The sequence below is a fragment of the Scyliorhinus canicula genome, chromosome 19 (assembly GCF_902713615.1).
Source record: "Scyliorhinus canicula chromosome 19, sScyCan1.1, whole genome shotgun sequence".
NCBI lineage: Eukaryota > Metazoa > Chordata > Chondrichthyes > Carcharhiniformes > Scyliorhinidae > Scyliorhinus > Scyliorhinus canicula.
The window spans coordinates 43338418-43361869 of record NC_052164.1 but is presented as its reverse complement, the minus strand read 5'-3'; the positions used below and the strand labels follow the sequence as shown (position 1 = coordinate 43361869).

Here is a 23452-nt window from a genome sequence, read left to right as displayed (position 1 = left end):
GAAGCCTTCTGGTGTCGGAAAGTATGGAGTCTCCATCTGTCCAAAGTTCTGAATTCTTTTGCTGTGAAATTTTATCAAATGAAACCTCCACCCCGAACTTGTAACAAAAAATAAGATGAATGAAAAAATGAATAAACCCCCCCCCCCCCTCCGAACCTGTAAAAAAAATAAAATGAATTAAATAAATGAAAAAAATAAACATTAAATGAATAAAATAAACGATTAAATGAATAAAAACCACTACAGAACTTGTAAAACAAAAAGCTGCAACCTTTTTTTTTTTAAAATAGCGGCCGCACTGCGCATGCGTGCCCAATTATCGCATGCGCGCTGATCATCATGCGCAATGCGGCCACATTTTTTTTCCCAACCTTCGCGTCCGCTTGCAGCCGGTGTTATGAAAAGCCGGCTGCTGTGCAGGGATTTGAGCGATCGGGAGCGCCGCGGACAACGGCTCCGCGGCCCTCCCAACACCCGCCCGCGACCAACCCGCGGGGTCGCACCTCCGACTTTGAAGAACACTGTAATGTAGGTAGCACAGCAGCCAATTTGCTCCCAACATTTTCCCAGAAACGGCAGTCTGATTTTTTTTGTTGATTGGGCGATTAACATTGGCTAGAACACCAGGGAAATACCCTCCACTCGTCGTCGAACTAGGGTTGTGGAATTTTCGGTGTCCACTGGAGATGGCTATCAGAGCCTCAATTTAATATCCTTCAAAAGATGGCACCTCTGACTGTGCAATACTTCCTCAATATGGCACTGGAGTGTCAATCTAAGTTTTTGTACTCAACTCTTGGAGTGGGACTTGAACTCAACTTTCTAACTCTGACAGGATTGGTGCATTCTGAACCATAGCATATCTACTTGTTCTTGTTATGCCTCAAGGTAGCAATACAAAAGAAAGATATTTGGATGGGCTCTACTACTGGAACAGTTTTCTTACTAACTGTTCAATGTTATTGGTGGAAAATATCATCTTTAGCCAAGACTGGTGGCAAACAGCCTGCCAAGTGAAAGGTTAAAAGCAAATGTCTGCTATTCTAGAATGGCTGACTTGGAGATTTTTGTCACTGCCAGGTACTCGTGAGAGGTTTTACCCTGTTAAATTTAGTCCTGCAAAAAAAAAAAACACTGACCACATGAACATTCCTTCAATTGTCTTAGTTGTGTTATCCTGTAAATTACAATTCTGCTCGTATGGATTCCAGGCTTTAACAGATTTTCAAGTAGAGCTACGGGATGATCCAATTATCACCACACATCTGGCAAAGCTGTATGACAACTTATTGGAGCAGAATCTTATCCGGGTGATTGAGCCTTTCTCCAGAGTTCAGGTAATTGCAAGTATGGTGAATGAAACTTAAGTTCCCAACAGGTCTGAGATCCATCCTGAAATTAATTAATAATGGCATTGCAAAAATGTTGGCTATTTCAATCTTGTTCGCGTGTAAACCATTGATGGTCGATTTGCAGTGGAGTGTTTCTGAAACTGATACCATTTTGTTTGCTAGAATTGTGTGTAGTGTCCATATGTATATCAGAAGAGGTTCCCGTTTGTGTCAATGTTTTCTATAAGTTAACTGATTTCTGTTATTGGGGGAAACTAAACACAGAACACTTTTGCGCAGTCCATAAGCATGACCACGGCCTTCCTGTCGTGTGCCATTTCAAGTCACCATTGTGCTCTCATTTCTGTTCTCTGCTTGCCCAATTGTTCCAGTGAAATCAAATGCCAACTGGAGGAACAGCTCCTCTTGTTCCTCTTAGGCAGTTTAAATGAGTCCAACAGCTTCCGACCATGAATTCTGTCCTGTATTTTGATCTTTTCCCACCTCTTCCCCACCTGCCCTCAAGTGCCATCTGTATCATGTTCTCTTGCTTTCATTTCAAAACTCGCTAACCCTTGTTCTGTTATTAGCACATTTTGCTCTTGTTTTCAGGCAGGGCTGACCTTTATGCCATTATTTATTTTTAAATTTCAAGTACACAATTCATTTTTCCAATTAAGGGGCAATTTAGCGTGGCCAATCCACCTACCCTGCATATTTTTGGGTTGTGGGGGCAAAACCCACGCAGACACGGGGAGAATGTGCAAACTCCACATGGACAGTGACCCAGAGCCGAGATCGAACCTGGGATCTCGGCGCTTAGAGGCTGCAATGCCACCCACTGCACCACCGTGCTGCCCTTTTATACCATTGTTAACACCATCTTTAATACTAGCATGACCACTCCCTTTGTCTTGACAATAATAATAATTAATTATTATTGTCTGTGGCAGCTTTTGTCACTTAATCTCTCCTGATCTCCAGCCTATTTTGCTTCACCTGCACCACATCCATTTTTCAACAACATACAACCAACCACATTTCCACCTCTTGAACTCTGAAGAAGTCATACAGACTCAAACCATTAAGTCTGTTTCTGTTTCCACATATGATGCCAGACTGCTGAGTTTTTCCAACGTTTTCTATTTTTATAATTATTTTTTGTTGTAGTAGTTGCTTGCTCATATGAAAAATTCTGCCTTTTATTTCTATTGTATTATTATGTATTTGTCAGTTAATAACATCTGCAATCAACTTCCTAACATTTAATCACATCTTACAACATAACTTTGGGTCATTTTCAATTTGGGCCTCCATAAAAAATTCAGGAAAGCTTTTGCAAAACTATAAATTTACACTAATTTAAACTAATGCTCACTGGTGCTCCGTTTGGGATCCACCAGCTTCACTTGACTCCTGACCTCATTACAGCCTTGGTTCAAACCTGGATAAAAGAGCTGAATTCCAGAGGTGAGGTAGAGTGACTGCCCTTGACATCAAGGCAACATTTGATCAAGTACGGCATCAAGGAGCCCTAGCAAAACTGGAGTCAATGCGAATTAGGGCAGAGCAGGCTTGAGTGGCCTACTCAGAATTCGCATGGTTCATATGACGTAACTGCTATACCGTCTACAGCAAGTGCTGAGGGAAAAATCTGCTTGATTTTTGTGTTTTTGTCCTCTCAAATCTACCTGTCACAGATGCATCTGTCCATGACAGTGTTTGTAGGAGTAACCACCGCACAGTCCTTTTGGAGATGAAGACCTGTCTTCACATGAAGGTTACGACCCATCATGTTGGTTGACACTCGCACCATACGAAATCGGATAGATTTGGAACAGATCTAGCAACTCATGACAGAGGAGCCCAGGATTTAGTAAAAATGACCAGATGTATTTGCAACTATCATAAGCCAGAAGTGCCAAGTGGGTGATCCACCCTGGCCTTCTGACATTCTCAGCATCAGAGGTGCAGGTCTTCAGCTAATTCAACTCACTCCACATAACATCCAGAAACAGCTGAATATTGCAAGGCCCTGACAGTAGTACCCCAGAATTATCCATGACCGTAGCGAAGCTGTTACAGTACATCTATAACGCTGTCATCTGCCCAACAATTTAGAAAATTGCCCCATATCCCCTGTCCAACTAAGTTTTGGAAGTTACTGTTGGCAGTGCTTACACAACAATAAACTGCTTTCCAATGCTCAGTTTGGGTTCTGCCAGGGCCACTCAGCTCCTGAAATTATTAACGCTATGGTCCAAACATGGACAAAAGAGATGAACTCAAAAAAATGAGGTAAGAGTGACTGTCTTTGACATCAAGGCACTATCTGACTTGAGTGTGGCATCAAGGGTGTTTTTGAAAACTCACTATTCTTAGAATTCCCCTGTACCAAAAAGGGCCGACATTCTAAATGGTGAACAGGGATTCTCACTCCCTGACTCCGATGCAGGCTTCAATGGTTACTATTCAGGTCAAACTATATTTTCAAGTTATCCCCCGGTATAGCCCATACCTTCACCGAAGATTTTATCTACTTACCACTTAGTAGCATCGATGTCCTGGGTCCTGCTTGCTAAGTAAGTAAATTAGACTTTAGGAATAACCACTTTTTCAGGTTAAATTAAGTTATTTTATTATTATATTTTTTCTTTTAAAAGCTGCAAACACTTTTTTTACAGAAAGGTAAAAAGATCTTGCTTCTGGATCCTGCTGGTTGGTTGAAGGGACCTTCAGGTCCAACTTGGCAATCAATCTTCTTTTTAAAATCTGGTCTTCTTTAGATGTATTCGCTGGTGAGCTCGGTTGCTGTGTCCTATCCTTCCCATGTACCGAGCTGTGAGAGCTGGCTCTGCTGGCTGTCCTCTTTCTTCGGGTTTATATTCTCTTTCGAACAGTTATTAAGTTTTAACGACTTTATTGTAAATTAGCTTATTTCACTTTGACTGTAAAATGTATCTTTGATCTAAACATTCTAATACAACTAAGTATTCATTTTGGGCATAACCTCACCTCTCCGATCTGATTATATTGTCCTTTGTGATGTTCAAAAATGCTTTGGTTTCAATAGAGGTGTTACTTTTAATACCTGTCATTTCAATAGTTTAATTTTCCAATTGTCCCCAGCTCATAACTCTGCCTTTGATTTTGACTTTAAATTATGTTTCTCGTAGACAGGTTGTCTCCAACTTTCTTTAATTTACTTGATATTAGCAGAATTTCGCACTTAGAATTGACACCAAATTCAACTGAACATCATCCTTTCCTTTCCAGCTGTTTACTAAGAGAGTTAATTTCATGAAGGTGTGAAACCTTTGATTTAAGCTGTATGCTAAAAAGCCACTTAGTTATAACTTGAAAGACCTGCCTGTTTTAAAGATTTGTCACTTAATTCAATTGAAACCTTCATCCATGCTCTTCCAGATGCTTCCTAAGATAGTTACATTCAATGAAGGTGTGAGCCATTGTTGTAGCTTAATACAAGAATCCTGTGTGTTTGCTAGGCCTGCTTGTGAGAAAGAATCTGCATTTTATAATCCTGCTCTTTGCAGCTGCTATTAACCTTTTGTGGGATCTTTCCCTGTATCCTCATGTTTCTCTCAGACCAGATATTGCCAGACTTCCATGTTTCAAATGACACATTTTTCTGTATTTTCAACAACAAGGGAATTTAATGAAATTGAAGACAACGGCAATTTGGAAAGCTCTCTGGTTAGAGTCATACCAAGTACAAAGCAAGATGGTTGTTGGAGGACAGCCACCTTAGTCCCATAATAATGCTTCAGGGGTTCCTCAGGATTGTGCCCGTGGCCCGACCATCCATGAGGTCAGAAGTGGAGATGTTCACAATGATCAGCACTACTGAAGCAGTCAGTGTTCCTATGTAGCCCGAACTGGTCAATGTTTGGGATTTTGCTGATGAGTGGCAAATAACCTCATGCCACACAAATACCAGGCAATGATCATCTCCAACAAGAGAGAATCAAACCATCTCCCCATTACATTCAATGGCATTTCCATTGCTGAACCCCACCCACCAACCCACCTAGCACACATTCAACATCTTGGGAGTTCCCATTGACAAGAAACTGAACTGGACCAGCCATATAAATAAAATGGTTAATAAAGGCTCGCTGTACTGTGAATATTTAAATTGACATTTTGAATATCTTTTATTATAACACTTTTAGAGTTGCAAGAGCGGAATCTCTTTGGCAAACTCTTTTGAACATTAAGTTGAAAATAGTCGTGTTGATACTTGATTGTGTTTTGAAGATCCTTGCATGCCGTTATGACACATGACTTGCAACTGTTTCTTTTAATCCTGCTTTTTTTAGTGATGACTTGGAGATAGCAAAATAAAATGTTGTTTTTCTTTATCTTACAGATAGAGCACATAGCAAGTATTATAAAACTATCCAAGGTAAGTGATTATTAATATTTCAGTAGGAAGTGCAGAGCTGTGAATTTTGTTGATGTTGGTCTGCATCCTTAGTTTGTCTCACTTGATAGAATTCACCTCAGATAGAAATTTGAGGACTGCAGCCTCAGTCCAAGGGGATTATTAGTCTATAACCGAGGCTGAAACTTCAGTAGACAATTGAGGGAAACGTCAAACTGAAAGTTGCACTATTTTAATTTGGTGGTTCAGATGAGCATTAAAAAGATGCCATTACGTCATTGCAGCATTCATCCCTCGGCCAACACACTAAAGTAGACTAACTGATCATAGATATTGTTATGATGTGGAGATGCCGGCGTTGGACTGGGGTGAGCACAGTAAGAAGTCTTACAACACCAGGTTAAAGTCCAACAGGTTTGTTTCAAACACGAGCTTTCGGAGCACGGCTCCTTCTTCAGGTGAATTGTAGATATTGTTGTCACTGAAGGTCTTGCTGCAAGTACAATGACTGTCATGCCCCCCCCGTATGTACACCACTTCAAAGCAATTCATTTGGTCTGCATATGCTTAAAGGCATTTGAAAAGGTACTATAAAAATACAAGTTAATGAGACTTCTGGTGGTGGCCATGAAGGTCGCACATTTGATGGCTCCCACTCTGGTTGGACCTTTTCCCCAATTTGTTCTCTAATTTTACTCGGAAAATTGATGGTGGACGTAATTGTGAGGAAGAATCCCACACCAGTGCATGGAGATGCGAACCAGGAGTGCTCGCAAAGGAAGAAATAGGCGAACAGAGAAGGCTTGGGTTGAAGCTGCAGTGGGAGAAAGCATGGCGGATGACCGGAGTCCTGGCTCGATGACCCAGCAGTCGACGGAGCTGTTGATGCAGTTTATACAAGAGGGCTTCCCCAAGCAGAAACAGGAATGCTTGGACCCGATTAGGGAATCGATTGCCTGGCTGGAACACAGACTGGATGCTCAAGATCAGGTGATCCAGAAAGTGGAGAAGGCACTGATTGAGCAGAAGGAACACCAAACAGCAATGGCGGTGGAGGTGAGGATCCTGAGAGACTAGCAGAAAAGGCTTCAGGGGAAGGTAGAGGATCTAGAGAATAGGTCCCGCCGGCAGAACATGAGGATCGTTGGTCTCCCTGAGGGGTCCAAAGGAGCAGATGCAGGGCCATTTGTATGTTTGAGAAGCTAATGGGGGATGGAACATTTACCTGACCTGTGGAGGTGGACAGGGCTCACAGAGCACTAGCGAGGAAGCCGTGTGTAGGTGGCCCACCGAGGGCGATGGTGCTGAGATTCCACAGATACCTGGACAAGCGACGTATTTTACGGTGGGCCAGGCAGACAGAGCTGTAAGTGGGAGAACAACGTCCTATGTATCTACCAAGACCTGAGCGCGGATGTAGCCAGGAGAACAGCTGGATTCAATCAAGTAAAGTCAACCCTTTTCAAGAAGAAGGTGAAGTATGGACTGCTGTATCCGACCCGTCTTTGGGTCACTTATGAGGAGCAACATTTCTACTTTGAGTCGCCCGAGGAAGCGATGGACTTCGCCAGAAGGAAAGGGCTCGCAGTGGACTGAGGTGTTTGAAGTTTGCTGCAGCGTTCACGTTAAAAATGTTTTTGTTTTTGGACTAGATCTGTAATGCCTTCTGTATTGATCTTGGGGCTGCTGCATATTTGTGTAAGTTGAAGTTTGCATTTGTACTGGTAGGGGATGGAAGTGTGAATTTTCAATGTGGGGTTTTTGCTTTTCTTTGTGTTTCTTTCGGTCAATTGGGCTGGGATTGTTTTCTTTTGCATGCGTGTGGCTGAGCGGGGGAGGGGTGGACAATAGGTGGGAAAATGTCTGGCGCCACAGGCGGAGGTTATCAAACTAGCTAGGCGGGTTGGGTCACTGAAGCGCAGTGGGGGGTGAGCAGATGTTATGCTTGTTGAAAGGGGCTATTATGTCGGGGGAGGTGGGGGGAACTGCTCTGCTGACGGGGAGGGACTTTTGCTGGGGGACTAAATGGAGGTCGGGGATGGAGGCAGCGTTTGGGGGGGAGAGAAGAGAGCCCCCAACCAGGCTGATCACCTAGAACATGAGGGTTAAATGGGCCCGGTTCAGAGGGCACGCGTGTTTGCGCATTTGAGGGGATTGAAGGCGGACATGGCAATGTTACAGGAGACGCATCTTAGGGTAATTGATCAGATTAGATTAAGGCAGGAATGGGTCTGGCAGATATTTCACTCGGAGCTGGACTCTAAGACTAAAGGGTCGTGAACCTGATTAATAAGCGAGTGTCATTCGAGGCGGGAAGAATAGTTGTGGATGTGGGAGGCCATTACATCATGGGAAGCTGGAAGGGCTGCCAGTAGTACTCGTGAATGTGTACGCTCCAAATTGGGATGATGTGGAGTTCATAAGGAGGATGTTGGGGAAGATCCCGGACCTGGACTCGCATAAGTTGGTTATTGGGGGGGGGGGGGGACACAGTCATTGACCCAAGGCTAGACCGGTCGAGCTCAAGGACAGGCGGTGCCAGCAATGGCAAAGGAGCTAAAGGGGTTTATGGAGCGGTGGGGGTGGACCCATGGAGGTTTAGGCGGCCGAGAGTGAAGGAGTTCTTCTTTCACTCGCATGCATAAAATGCACTCCCGGATCGACTTTTTCATCTTGAACAGGGCTTGACTGACAGGGGTAGTGGACACTGAGTATTGAGCGATCACGGTCTCGTATCATGCCCACACTGGGTGGACCTACAGGTGGGCAAGGAGAGTGGCCAACGCCCGCATTGGAGATTGGATGTCGGACTGAGAGCAGATGAGGAGGTGTGGGGATGGGTGAGGAAATGTATCCAGAATGATGCGTGGGGAGGGATGTCTCGGCTGCAATAGTCTGGGAGGCGCTGAAGGCGGTGGTCGGAGGGGAGCTGACCTCGATACGGGCCCACAGGGAGAAGGTAGACAGAGCAGAGACGGACCGACTGATAAGGGAAATACTTCAGGGCGACAGGAGATTTGCGGAGACCCCAGAGGCAGGGCTTTTAAGGATCAGTGAGACGAAGGCTGCAGGCTGAGTTTGGCTTGTTAACTACAGGGAAGGCGGTGGAGCAGCTGAGGAAGGAGAGCAGGGCGATATATATGAATATGGAGAGAAGACCAGCAGAATGCTTGCGCAGCAGCCAGGGAGATTGGGTAAGTAAGGGAAAGAGATGGCAACCTGGTCAGAGATTCAGCAGAGGTTAATAGGGTGTTCAAGGAGTTTTATAGCAGGCTGTATGAGTCGGAACCCCCAGCTGGGCCGGAGGGGATGAGGCAATTCTTAGGGGGGATGAGGCACCCAAAGGTGGACAAATGGTTGGTAGACGGGCTGGGGGCCCCGATCGGGATGGAAGCAATAACAGAAGGGCTGAAGGCCATGCAGTCGGGTAAAGCCCCGGGACCGGACGGGTACCCAGTGGAGTTTTATAAAAGTTCTCTGGGATTCTGGGGTCGCAGCTGATGTGGACATTTAATGAGGCTCGGGAGCGAGGGTGCTTCCCTCGGCGATGTCACAGGCCACGATCTCACTGATCCTGAAGCGGGAGAAGGACCTGGAGCTATGCGGGTCCTACAGACCGATCTCCTTAATAAATGTGGACGTCAAACTGTTGGCCAAAATCTTGTCCTCTAGGATTGAAGACTGTGTTCTGGACGTGTTTGGGGGGAGGACTAGACGTGATTCGTTAAGGGCAAGCAGTTGGCGGCCAACATTAGAAGGCTGCTGAATGTGATCATGATGCCCCAAGAGGGTAGGGACATAGAGGTAGTGGTCGCAATGGACACAGGGAAGGCCTTTGATCGGGTGGAATGGATCTATCTATGAAGTGCTGGGGCGGTTTGGGTTTGGACGGGTCTTCATCGACTGGGTTAGGCTGCTGTAACAGGCGCCTATGGCGAGTGTACGGACGAACAGGTTGACATCGGGCTATTTTAGGCTGCGCCGGGGGATGAGGCAGGGATGCCCCCTCTCCCCACTGTTGTTTGTGCTGACCATAGAGTCGCTGGCAATTGCGATGAGAGCCTCAAGGGACTTGTTTGGGGAGGGGTGGAACACAGAGTCTTGGTATATGCAGATGACCGATTCTGACCCACTAGAAGGGGTGGGAGAAATTGAGGATTCTGGGGGAATTTGGCCGGTTTTTGGGTTATAAATTGAACATGGGGTAAAGTGATTTGTTCGCTATCCAGGCAAGGGGGCAGGAGAGGCGACTGGGGGAGCTGCCGTTTAGAGTGGTAGAGGGAAGCTTTCGGTACCTAGGCGTCCAGGTGGCACGGGAATGGGAACGGCTACATAAGTTCAATTTGACCCAATTAGTAGACCAAAAGAAGGAAGACTTCCGAAGGTGGGACATGCTCTCGCTATCACTGGCTGGGAGGGTACAGACAGTGAAAATGATGGTCCTCCCAAGATTCCTGTTTGTTTTTCAGTGTCTCCCCATCTTTATTCCACGGGTAAACAAGGTGATGTCTGGCTTTGTATGGGCGGGTAAGACCCATCGAGTAAAAAAGGGGATGCTGGAGCGTAGCTGGGGGGAGGGCGGGCTGGCGCTGCCGAATTTTAGTAATTATTATTGGGCGGCAAATGGGCTGGCGGGGGGGAGTCGATGTGGGAGCGAGTAGAGGCAGCATCATGTAAGAGCACGAGTTTGGGGGCATTGGTAACGACGCGTTTGCTGTTCCCGCCGGCACGGTACTCCACCAGCCCCGTGGTAGTGGCAGACCCAGACTGGGGCAATGGAGGAAGCATGTGGGAGCAGAGGAAGCATCGGTCTGGTCACAAATCTGCAGCAATCACGGTTTGCCCCGGGGAGGCTGGATGGAGGGTTTCGGAGATGGCATAGAGCAGGGATCGAAAGGATGGGAGATCTGTTTATGGAGGGGAGCTTTCCCAGCCTGAGGGAGTTGGAGGAGAAATTTGAATTGATGGGAGGGAATGAGTTTAGGTATCCGCAGGCACAAGATTTCCTAGGCAGCCAGGTCTCAACCTTCCCGCTCCTACCACCAAGGGGGATACAAGGCAGGGTAGTTTCCAGAATATGGGTGGGAGAAGGGAGGGTTTCCGACATTTTATAAAGAACTCATGGGGTCAGAGGAAACGCAGACAGAGGAGCTGAAACACAAATGGGAAAGAGGAGTTAGGAGGAGAGATGGTCTCTGGGCAGATGCGTTGAGTAGAGTCAGCGTGTCCACATGTGCCAGGCTCAGCCTGATGCAGTTTAAGGTCGCTCACTGGGCACACATGACAGTGGCCCAGATGTGTAGGTTCCTTGAGGTAGAAAACATGTGCGCAAGGTGTGCGGGAGGACCAGCGAACCATGTTCATATGTTCTGGGCATGCCTGAAGCTTGGGAGATTCTGGCAGGGGTTTGCAGATGTCATGTCCAAGGTGTTAAAAACAAGATGGCACCGAGTCCAGAGGTGGTGATTTTCGGAGTGTCAGAAGATCCGGCAATCCAGGAGGAGAAAGAGGCAGACATTCTGGCCTTTGCCTCCCTGGTAGCCCGGAGACGGATACTATTAGCATGGAGGGACACACAGCCCCAAAGTCAGAGACCTGGCTCACTGACATGGCTAGCTTTCTCTGTCTGGACAAAATCAAGTTCGCCCTGAGAGGGTCAATGTCGGGGTTCGTGACTCAATGTATCTGAGTCTTTCAGACCAGGAAGGTCCCATGTAATCCTTCTCCTTTCGCTAGTCAGTTGATCTTAGCCAAAGAACTACAATTAGCTTTGCTGTTTTTTGGTTAAGGCGGGCAATTTGGGCAGCATTACTGCTCTTAAAGTTAATTTAGGGACAATCCTCTACTGCCGCTTAATTCTCCTGATGGAATAGCCTGATACCAGAAATCCTAGACTTTACTTAAGAATAATGGACTCGAGCTGCTTCCCAGCAAGGAATTAACACCATCAATAAATGATAAAATTGGAGATTAAAGTGCAGTTATTATAACGAATTGTCTTTCTTGGTTGGGTTAACTTACCACCTTCTATAAATTGATGTTTTCCCAAATATTGAATCTGCACATTCTGTAACAAAGCGAGATCTAAAGTAATGAATCAAGATAATTATTTACAGTCTCTATGCCTCCTTGTTGTAATCTGTTTCCTGAAAGTTGTCCAATTTGATACAGTAAAACTACAAAAGTCAACTAGCATCCTTCACCTTGGTGAGAAACAACTTTTTAAAAATAAAACGGGTTATCTCCTTGCTCCAGCGCTGAAGGTCTAATTTTTGATTCTTTTTCGACAGGCAAAAGAGTAATATTTATAAAAAGCTGTTTTATTTTTAGTCATGCTGTGGCAGCTGACCTCCTAATCATACTGCACTGTTTCAAAACCATGCAAATGAAATTCGCCTTTGCCTCCCAGCATCTTTGCTGCTCTGTACGCCCACTGGAGCAATGAGGGTGTTCTGAGTTGGGAATGAATTACAATTTTTCAGTGCTGAATTAATTTCACTAGTTGACAGTCATCAGAGTGCAGATGGTTGACTTCATAATCTGTCGCGCTTCAATCACTCACCTCATGGGGTTAAATTCCAAGTAGTCCTGATTTACAAATGCAATGACAGGCTTGTACATGAGTCTCTTTTTTTTATCTAGGCCTCAAGAGCTTGGGTGCTTATAGAGTGAAAATGAACTGCGCATCTCTGTTTCTGCCTGTTTGTGAAATTGAGCAAGTTCACAGCTTGTCGATGATGATTTAGGGAATCGATAATGGGGAAATGTTTTGTTCTAAAGTCTATATCCATCCTTGGTTGGGATTGATGGTTTAAAAACTATTGTCGTAAGTGCTACTAAAATGATGAGACCTTAACAGACCATCAAGTAAGTTCATTTATCTGGAAACTTGCTAAGCTTCCAAATCTGTTAAGTGACATCTCTTCAGCTAGGCAATTGAAAATTGCAACTTAGAGCTAACACTGTCCTGTAATTCTAGGGTGATGTGGAAAGAAAACTCTCTCAGATGATCTTGGACAAGAAGTTTCATGGTAAGCATTTACCAGTAATTATATTGAACACAGGAGAAACTGCAACAAAGTTAAAATCATACCCAGCTCTGACATGTACAATAATTGAACCAGTCAATAACAACAAAAACAATTTTCCATGTAACTGGTTTAACTATGTAGCCTAGTCATGGTTGCAATTACAGTATTGACTGCAATATCTTTAAGGGCTAACAGTTTTGTCAAGAGTTACTTTTGTCTCTTTTTTTGTAGTTCTCCTTAATAATTCATCTCTCAAGACAGGTATGATTTAAACTTTGGTCACATCTCTTGTACCAAATAACTTTTATCCATTCCAGACAGGACAGAAATATTTGCTGCAAGTAGCATTTTTGTTCCAGTACACGGTTCCGTACTGCATGTGCCTGGTGTGACATGATTCCTCTTTGGGATACAGAGTAAGAAATGCCATGCAGAGGTTAGATGGCTTTATGTACAATGTTTTAAATATGTTAAACGGGGTGATTTTTAATTTATCACAGTTAACCATGTGCAGATTAGGATACTTTCAGATATTAAAATAGCCAATTGACCTGAGGTGACTAGTCTGTTCAAATTTGAGGATTTGCTGGGTATCTGAGTAACCAACCCCATCAGTATTATTAATCCAGTAACTTGCTGTTCTTAATTGTATAATTTCAAACTGGATATTGTATATTATGTGCCTTTCCAGGTATTGAATTTGATGCTTCTTTAGATTTAAATAAACAGTGTAGTAATCCACCAACGAAGCTAAAAGAAAAACATATTTCTAGCCAATTGTATTGCAGATCACATTTGCCATTTTTGTTGTATCTATTTCAGGTATTTTAGACCAAGGCGAGGGGGTCTTGATTGTGTTTGATGAGCCTCCCGTAGATAAAACATATGAAACTGCGCTTGAAACAATCCAGAATATGAGTAAAGTAGTGGACTCCCTCTACAACAAGGCAAAAAAACTAACATAGGTAGGTGTGTTGTAATGCGAGGGACAGAATCTCTTTATTCCTTTCAGGTGGAGCTGTTATATGTGTCGTATTCAATGGATTTCTATGTTCGTTATTATTTAAGAGAGTAATGCATTATTCATATGCAAATATGGTTTCATTCCATGAAATTGGGCATCATGTAATGCTTTCTTTCAGTTTGTCCAGCTACCTGGTGATACAGAAGTCCAATAAAGGACCTAGACAAGTGTGTCTGTCATACCCAATATTTTTAATTTAAAGACCAAACTAGGACAAAAGATCAAAAATACCTTTTACAATTAGGAACCACAATAGAATTTAACGGGATTGTTCTACTTCTGACATTTTCCTAATGTATTCACCTGTTTAAAGAAGTAACTTTAATTTAGAGTAAGATTAGCTTACACACTCACACTATCTTGCTCAAATTCGAACTCTCTTTGACCCTCTCCCAACAAGTTGGGATAACAATCCCAATCGATTAACTTTGTCTCCTTCTCACAGCCAAGTAATCAACATTTATAATATATTAGAAATCTATTATCTGAACCTGGTTTATGTCTACTTGTTAAATTTTTAATTCTGGTACCTATGTTTTATAATGAAAACTTGTCATACTATAATTATGCCCACCAGTCAGTATGCACAATGTAATCCTTTCTGCACTGTCCAACTAGTCACCCCTCTCCCTGCTTTAATACTTGACCATGATGCCTCATGTGTAACACTGGGAAATTGGTTAATTTTTTTTTAAAATCTTATAAAAGTACACACTTTTGTTAATTCTTGTGTCTGTATTTATATTGGAAGTCATAGAATCCCTATATTTAGCCCATCACATCTGCACCCACACTCCGAAAGAGCACCCCACCTACTCCCTATCCCCACAACCTCACCTAACCTGCACTGCCTTGGACAGTAAGGGGCAATTTTGCATGGCCAATCTACCTAATCAGCATGTCTTTGGACTGTGGTAGGAAACCGGAGCACCTGGAGGAAACCCATGCAGACACTGGGAGGAAGTACAAACTACACACAGTCACTCAAAAGCCGAAATTGAACCCATGTCTCTGGCACTGTGAGGCAGCAGTGCTAACCACCGAGCCACCACAGTGTATAGATATTGATCACGCTGTAATTAAACATTCCTACCAGTAGCAACAATGTTGTAGCCACAGTTTGATGTTTCCCATCTTTACTGCAGCGAAAATCCTACTCTATCAGCACTTACATTGTTGCATCCTGAGTTGCCGAGCATTTTGTTGTCTGACCTGGGGGCAGAATGAATAATTTTAAAATAACGGCTAAAATTACGTCTGTGTGCCCCAGTAAAATTGAAGCCTGGCTTATTAACCTGCTGATAAATTTTAAACCTGCCGTTAAGATCCACTTCATTTGAAGACTAAAATAAAAGCAAAATATTCTGATTGTTGGAATTCTGAAATAGAAACAGAAAATGCAAGAAATACTCAGGTCGAGCAGCGTTTGTGGAGAGAGAAACAGTTAATGTCATATCTGACCCTTCAGAGCAACAGGAAGGTGCTGGGTTTTCTGCTGTTCAAAGGGGGAAGAGAGGAAAAAGAACAAAAGGGCAAGTTTGGAGTCAGGTTTAAGGCAGAAGAGATTGAATGACAGATTTAATGGACAAAAAGCAGAGTGAGAGGTAAAGAAACAAAGTATTTGCCCAGAGTGAGTCTGAATAGCACAGTAATAGCTCTGTCTGAATGCAAAAATGGGAAAAATCAGATTAAAATCAGCAGACAGCAAAAAAGAGAGTCAAAATGTGAGACAAAGTTCATGATCCAAAATTGTTGAACTCAAATATTGAGTGCAGAAGGCTTTGAAATGCCTAATTGGGAGATGAGGTTCTGTTCCTTGAACTTCACTGGAACACTGCAGCAGGCCAAGAGCAGAAATATGAGAGCAAGGTGGTGAATTAAAATAACCAACAACTAGAAGCTTGATGACAAGCTTGCAGACTGAGCAGAGGTGTTCAACCAAACAGTCAACCAATCTGCTTTTGATGTATCCAATGTAATGGTGACCACTTTGTCAGCAGCAAATATGGTATGCTAAATTGAAAGAAGCTCGAGCAAATTGCTGCTTCACCTGGAAGAAGTGTTTGAAGCTTTGAATAGTGAGAGAAATGGAGGTGAAAGAGCAGGTGTTACACCTGCAAGTACATGTGAAAGAGCCGTAGGTAGAGGGCAAGGGTGATTGAGGACTGGACCAGGGTGTCACCAAAGGACTAGTCTCCTTGGGATGTTGACAGGGGAGGGGAAATGTGTTTGTTGGTGGCATCATGCTGGAGGTGGTGGAAATGGCAGAGGATAATCCTTTTGAATATTTTTAGAAATAAATGTAGAATACCCAATTAAGGAATTTTGTGTGGCCAATCCACCTAACCTGCACATCTTTCGGTTGTGGGGATGAGACCCATGCAAACGTGGGGAGAATGTTCAAACTCCACGTGGATAATGACGCGGGACCAGGATCAAACCCGGGTCCTCAGCACCGCGAGGCGGCAGTGCTAACCAATGCGCCACCGTGCCGCCCAATCCTTTTGAATATAAAATCAAATTACTGCGGATGCTGGAATCAGAAACAAAAACAGAAAATACTGGACAATCTCAACAGGTCTGACCGCATCTGTGGAGAGAAAAGGGAGCTAACGTTTCGAGTCTGGATGACTCTTTGTCAAAGCTTGTGAATGTGGTGGGTGGAAAGTGAGCACGAGGGAAACCTATTGTGGTTCTGGGAATGGAAGGAAGGAGTGAGAGCACAAGTGCAAGAAATGGGTCTGACGCAGTTGAGGACCCTGTCAACCACTGGCATAAATTCTTCGGTTATGGACAAAGGAAGACATGTCAGAAATGCTGGTGTGGAAGTAGCATAACAGAAGAAATGTGAAATAGACTGAGAAATTGGGAGAATGGAATGGAGTACTTACAGGAGACATGGTGTGAAGAAGTGTAGTCGAGGTAGCTGTGGGAGTCTTTAGGATTATGATGGATACATCCATCTCCAGAAATGAACACATGGGAAGGAGTGGGAAGTGCAGGAGATGGACCATGTGAAGGGTAGTTACTGGAGGCAAAAGTTGGATAAGTTTTCAATTTCCGGCAAGAACAGGAAATGGCATTGATATGTCATCAATGGAGCAGAAAAGAGTTGGGGAGAGGGCCTGGGTAGGACTGGAACAAAAGATGTTCCACATACGTACCCCACAAATAGGCAGGTATTGCTCGGGCCTGTGCAGGTACCCATAGAAACTAATTTACTTGAAGGAAGTGAGACAAGTAAAATGAAAAATTGTTGAATGTAAGAGCAAGTTCTGTCAGGTGGAAGAAGGCAGTGGATGAGAACTGGTTGGCCACCTGCACTTCCTCGATCATCCTGAAGGGGGATTGCAATGTAGAGCGATTGGACATCTATAGTCAAGAGGGGGCTGTTGGGGCTAGGAAACTGGAAGTTATTGAAATGTCATAGTGAAGTCAGGAAGAGTCATGGTTATAGGTTGGAAGAGACTGGATAAGGGGAGTAAAAATAGAGTGCAATTGCTGTTCACTTCATTATGTGCAATATCACTGGTGTAGTTGTCATGTATGCAATTTGGAGTTAACATCTCTTAAGCAGTCCATTAAGATGGAGGGGTTAGAGAGAGAGAGGGTAACTTGTCTACCCTTCGCAATGGCTTCAGTTCAACACAAATAATGAGACTTTCAGGTGCACAAACACACTATTTATTTCCAGTAAAGGGCAATTGAATTGAAGCGGCCACATTGCTGACAAAGCTAAAATATTTCATAATACATTTTTTAAAAGTATTTTTATTTTAAAGAAGACTCCTGTATTGTTTGCTATAGCACACTCTTGTAACTGGGCTCCTGCTTTGGCGCTGAGGTACATTTCAGTTCTCTAAAGACCAAGAGACCATACAGGTTGTGAGAACTGGATTTTGAATGATTAAATGTGTTGCACCACGCTCATCTACGTCACAATGTCCTCTTGGCTGAATTTAACATTTCTCATCATTTTTTCAATGAACGTGATTGATTTCATTACTATCTTCCTCCCCATAATGGTTGCTGACATAGGCTATAATTCCAATGTGCATGAGCCCCCAAAGTCAGGTGAAGTCCAAGGGCTGGTTGACCAGCAATCAGCATCCAAGCCCATTTAAGATTCTCACACTCTCAAATTCCAGGGTCATGTTCATCTTGAAGGATTTGAAGTGTAGCTCTGCTACAGGATTAGCCCTTCCATTGATGCAAACTTTTATTACTGAATATCTTCCATTAGGAAACCACTTTTCTGTTCATTTGCTGGCCTTTCATCTGAATGCAGTGTGTATAACATATAGGTTTTACAGGATTTTTAAAAAGTTTGCAAAAAGGATATTAGCCCACATGGTGAGATGACAGGAGTCAGAATCTCCATGTATTTTTTCTTCATCTCTGAAGTAAAGTAGATTCCATGTTGGAATGAGTGGTGTTTTCTTTTCCTTCTCATGTTCTATATGGTTTTTAAAATGTTCAGATTGTAGATTGCTTCCAGTCAAGTAGCTAAAATGGAAACACGATCTGAAAGTTCCCCTAAAAGCTTTGTTGTTCTTTTGCACTGGCATTTAAAGAGGAATACCATAGAGCAATTTATTTACTCATGCTGCACACATCCCGTACCAGCCTACCCGGACAGGCGCCGGAATGTGGCGACTAGGGGCTTTTCACAGTAACTTCATTGAAGCCTACTCCTGACAATAAGTGATTTTCATTTTTTCATTTCCTCTCTTATGATTCAAGTAGCCCAACCCCACATCCTGCCTGCTATACTTTGATCTGAGCTAGCTCCCAACTGCTTGTGTGATGTCAATCTACTGCCTCTTCACGTAATACCAGCCTATAAAAACCAGACCAGTCTTTTGTAGATTCCCTGAACGGTCCCCTGAATGGCCGCTGTTTCTTCACAAAATTTGGCATTGTGAAACTTTTCAATCTTTAAAACCATCACTTTCATCTTCCCATCAATGTGTTCTTTACTACTTGTCTTGCTCAGAGGTTTTCTGAAGAAATGCTTTTTTTCAGTGAGTGAAATCCAATTTTATAAGTAATCAAGCTTAATTGGCCAGAAACTAATTACCCTGTCATGTTTTTAGAATTTTGTGCTGTTCCATTGAACATTACATTGTAGCACTTTTTCCTCTGGTATAGCAGTCGATATAAAAGGGGACCCAAAATGCTTTGACCAGCATGTAAATAGACATAGTCAGCAAGCAAAGAGGAGAGCTCATCAATTAGCCAAGGCGAAGGTACAAAGAAAACAGGGAAATCAGTGGATTTCAAAAACTAGAGAACTGCTGACCACAACACCTGGGGTTTTTTCAGTGCCACCAAGGCTTTATGTAGACCCAACACCCTCTGCGCCAAACTGGTGCAGAGTAAGGATGGAACCCTCTTGAACAACAGAGAAAACATCAGCCTTCGATGGAGGGAACACTTCAAAGGACTCCTAAACCATGATAGAATAATAGATGAGGATATATTTGAGGAAATCCCCCTACTCCCCATCAAAGATGATCTTGGACTCCCACCCAGCAGGGCGAAGTTAAAACCGCCATTAAACACGAAGAATGGAAAAGCCACGGGAGTGGCCAGGATTCCAGTGGAGATTTTCAGAGACAAGATCACCTGTCATCTCCATCAGATGTTCCTTAAAATCTGGGACAGAGAGGAAGTTCCTGCTGTCCTCAGGGATGTGTCATTGCCAGCATCTTCAAGAAAGGCGACAAAGCGGAAAATGGGATCAGTTGAGGAATCTCCCTACTCTCCATTGCCGGGAAGATCATCGCCCGAATCCTTGTCAACCACCTTCTCCCGTCTCTTGAAGAAATCCTTCTGGAAAGCTAATGTGGCTTCCAACCAAACCGTGAAACAGCAGACATGCTTTTCTCTGCTCGTAACTTCAGGAGAAATGCTGGGAGCAACATTTCTACATGACCTTCATCGATCTGACCAAGGCTTTTGGCTCAGTCAATCAGGAAGTTCCAGGGACGATCCTGTCAAAGGTTGATTGCCCAGAGAAATTAGTCAACATCTCCAACGACTCCACAACAAGATGCCAGCAGTCCTAGCCAACGGAAATAATATAGAAACCTTCGAGGTCAAGCCTGGAATTAAGCAGGGATGTGCCATCGCCCACACCCTTTTCTCCATCTTCTTCGTCACCATCCTTCACCTAGTCAAGAACAAGCTTCACAGTAGAGTGGACACCTTCTCTACAGGATGGGTGAAAAACCTTACCTCAACCGTTTGAAATCCAAGAAGAAAGCGACACTGACATTGCTCGTCGAATTCAAGTATGCGGATGACATTGCTATCTACACTCGAGGAAAAGAATCTCCAAGCCATGCTTGACACCTTCGCGGAAGCATACCACAGGGCGAGGTGAAGCATTTTGGCTGAAGGACGATGGATAAGCAATATGGGCGAAATGGCATGATTCTAACGAATATTATGCATGAACAGAGTCCACGTGCATCGAACTTTGAAGATGGCAGGGCATATTGAGAAGGTGGCTAGCAAATATTTTGGGCTTTATGATGGGAAGCATGGAAATTTTGCCAAACCTTTATAAAGCTCTGGTTAAGCGCCGTGTCGAGTTTTGTGTCCAGTTCAGGTCATCACACCTTGGGGAAGATGTGAATGTCCTTGAGAAGGTGCAAAGGAGATTGCCCAGGATGGGTGAACTTTAGTTAAGATTATTCCCCGCCTTGCCTCGCTTCCCCCACCCTGCTTCCTCCTCCACCCACCCGCTTGCCACTGTCCTAAATATGACGAAAAGTTAGCAACCAATTTAATTCCATGATCCAACACTTTTGAGCCCACATTCTGCACAGAACTTGGATTTCCGTAGTCTGGTTTAATACAGTGTCTTTTGTAGCATTCCATGGGCCATCTCCAACTGCCTTGTAGTATATAAATCACATTAACACTCATCAGAGCCTTGGAAGAAATAAGCTCTATTTTTATTGCTATGCTTAATTTACTGCTTTGACAACAGAGGGAGTTCTCCAGTCTTGGCAGGAGACCAAGACGAGGCAGTGTTGCACAAATTGCAGAAACGTTTCTGAATTAATTCTGAGTGAATTTCTAAACAAATTTTGTTATAGCACTTAAGTGACACTTTTTGTGGGGAGAAATCAACCACAGTAGAATCCTAAATATAAGTTGGCTCGAAATATATACCTATTGCTTTGCAGGTAAAATTATTGCAATGCTGGTTTGCCATTTCATAGACATCTGAGAAAGATGCTTTGTACTTGCTGTGAGTCATTTTGAGCATTATTGAACCTCGATTTGGTTAAAGGTCCTTCGCTCCCATCCCATAAATATGCCACAACTTTAAAATCCTTATTTTTAATTAATCTCAACTGCCTTCCATTTTTTACACACATTTGGAAAGATGTTTTGCTTTGAAGCTGTGTCCTAGTTCAATGAAAGACAAATTTAAATGTGCATAGCCCACTGACAGATCACAAGGAACGCAGATGAGCAGTAAATGTTTGCTTGGAATATTATATGCACCACTTGGAACTTCCTTTCACACTTCATCCAGTTCAATTAATGTATTCTTCTATTCCTTTCTCCCTCATGTGTTTATCTAATTTCCCCATGATTGACTCTGCTATTCATCTCAACTATTATAAGGATATATTTTATTTAAGGGACCTAGTCAAGGTCTCTTCTGCAAGTGGAAACATCTGTGTCCATCTGATCAAGCCCTTTCATAATCTTGAAGACCTCTATCAGGTCACTCCTCAATCCTTTCTTGTCTAGAGAAAATAGTCCCAGCCTATTCAATCTCTCCTGATAGTTCTAACCTTTAGGTTCTGCTAATGTTCTAGTAAATCTTTATACACTTCTCCAGGACCGCCATATCATCATCTTAATATGCAAACCAGATCAGTACACAGGACTCCCATGTGTGGCTCACCATAAGGTTCTACAAAAGTGGACCATAGCAACTGTGTTTTTTTCAATTTGATCCCTCAGTAAATTAACCAGTGCTCTTCATTGTATGGCTTTATTAACCTCACCATTAGTGTGGTAATCTACGCACTATTCCAGTACTACATTTAGATGCTCGTTTTTCAAAGAGCATGTAGCCTTCTTAGTATTGTAAGCAACATTCTGCCTGACACTTATCTATATCGAAGTTTATTTGCCAATTACATACCCTTTCTGCAAGACCTTTAATATCTCACTAAGGTGTTAGTGAGGCCACACCTGGGGTATTGTGTTCAGTTTTGGTCTCCTTACTTGAGAAAGGACGTACTGGCACTGGAGGGTGTGCAGAGGAGATTCACGAGGTTAATCCCAGAGCTGAAGGGGTTGGATTACGAGGAGAGGTTGAGTAGACTGGGACTGTACTCGTTGGAATTTAAAAGGATATGGGGGGATCTTATAGAAACATTTAAAATTATGAAGGGAATAGATAGGATAGATGCGGGCAGGTTGTTTCCACTGGTGGGTGAAAGCAGAACTAGGGGGCATAGCCTCAAAATAAGGGGAAGTAGATTTAGGACTGAGTTTAGGAGGAACTTCTTCACCCAAAGGGTTGTAAATCTATGGAATTCCTTGCCCAGTGAAGCAGTTGAGACTCCTTCATTAAATGTTTTTAAAGTAAAGATAGATAGTTTTTTAAAGAAAAAAGGGGTTATGGTGTTCGGGTCGGGTGGAGCTGAGTCCACAAAAGATCAGCCATGATCTCATTGAATGGCAGAGCAGGCTCGAGGGGCCAGATGGCCTACTCCTCCTAGTTCTTATGTTCTTATGTTCTTATCTTCCTCTAGTGTTAACTACAAATCTGCAATTTGGTGTGATTCAAAATTTTGAAATTGTCCTCATTCTCAGTCTAAATCAGTAGTCCCATTGAAATCTTTTGTGGCACATTATTTCTCATCCTTTTGCCAGTCTGAGTGACAACTTTTCATTCCCCACTTTCTCACCTTGTAACCAGCTTTCTATGCATTCTAAAACTTGTACCCTGACTCCACATATTCTGACCATCGTCAGATGTCCATTGTGTAAATTATCAAAGGCTTTTGGAAATCCAAATTCATTTTGTCTGCATTACCCGTATCCACCTTTTCTGTTACTACCTAGAATAATTTGGTACAGTTGATCAAACATGATTTTATCTTTTGAAATCCACGTCGACTGCTCTTCATTATATTTTCAATTTCTCGATGTTTTCTTACTGCACCTTTGACCATTGCCTGAATTGCTAATTGTGTAATAAATGCCTTCAATTCACACAGCTTAACTTATCCATCAGCAAAGGAAAGTTATTTCTTTGGATTCTTCTTCCATTGGATATACAGAGCACACATAGTTAGCACCCCAGTTGACTAACTTAGTACCTCATTATTGTTACAAATAGGGCAGCACGGTGGCCTAGTGGTTTGCACAACCGCCTCACGGCGCTGAGGTCCCAGGTTCGATCCCAGCTCTGGGTCACTGTCCGTGTGGAGTTTGCACATTCTCCCCGTGTCTGCGTGGGTTTTGCCCCCACAACCCAAAAATGTGCAGAGTAGGTGGATTGGCCATGCTAAATTGCCCCTTAATAGAAAAAATAATTGGGTAATCTAAATTTATAAAAAAAGAAGAAGAAAAAATTATTGTTACAAATGAGAATACTCCATGACGTGATGTTATGGGG

General features: G+C 43.3%; 1 protein-coding gene across 2 annotated transcripts in view; it reads left to right on the top strand.

Annotated features, from left to right (window-relative positions):
• LOC119953870 (26S proteasome non-ATPase regulatory subunit 11) overlaps positions 1-23452 on the top strand; it is an 84035-nt gene that overhangs the window by 58348 nt on the left and 2235 nt on the right. Inside the window, exons 10-13 of one of the 2 annotated variants that reach the window (XR_005458131.1) lie at positions 1212-1333; positions 5719-5757; positions 12716-12767; positions 13590-13680. Coding sequence is in view for 1 of the 2 variants with exons in the window: in XM_038778471.1 (XP_038634399.1) it covers positions 1212-1337; positions 5722-5757; positions 12716-12767; positions 13590-13732 (357 nt within the window). In the remaining variant the exon portion in view is untranslated. Of the gene's footprint in view, positions 1-1211; positions 1338-5718; positions 5758-12715; positions 12768-13589; positions 13733-23452 lie in introns of those variants that run through there. The other variant, XM_038778471.1, reaches the window with a different exon arrangement.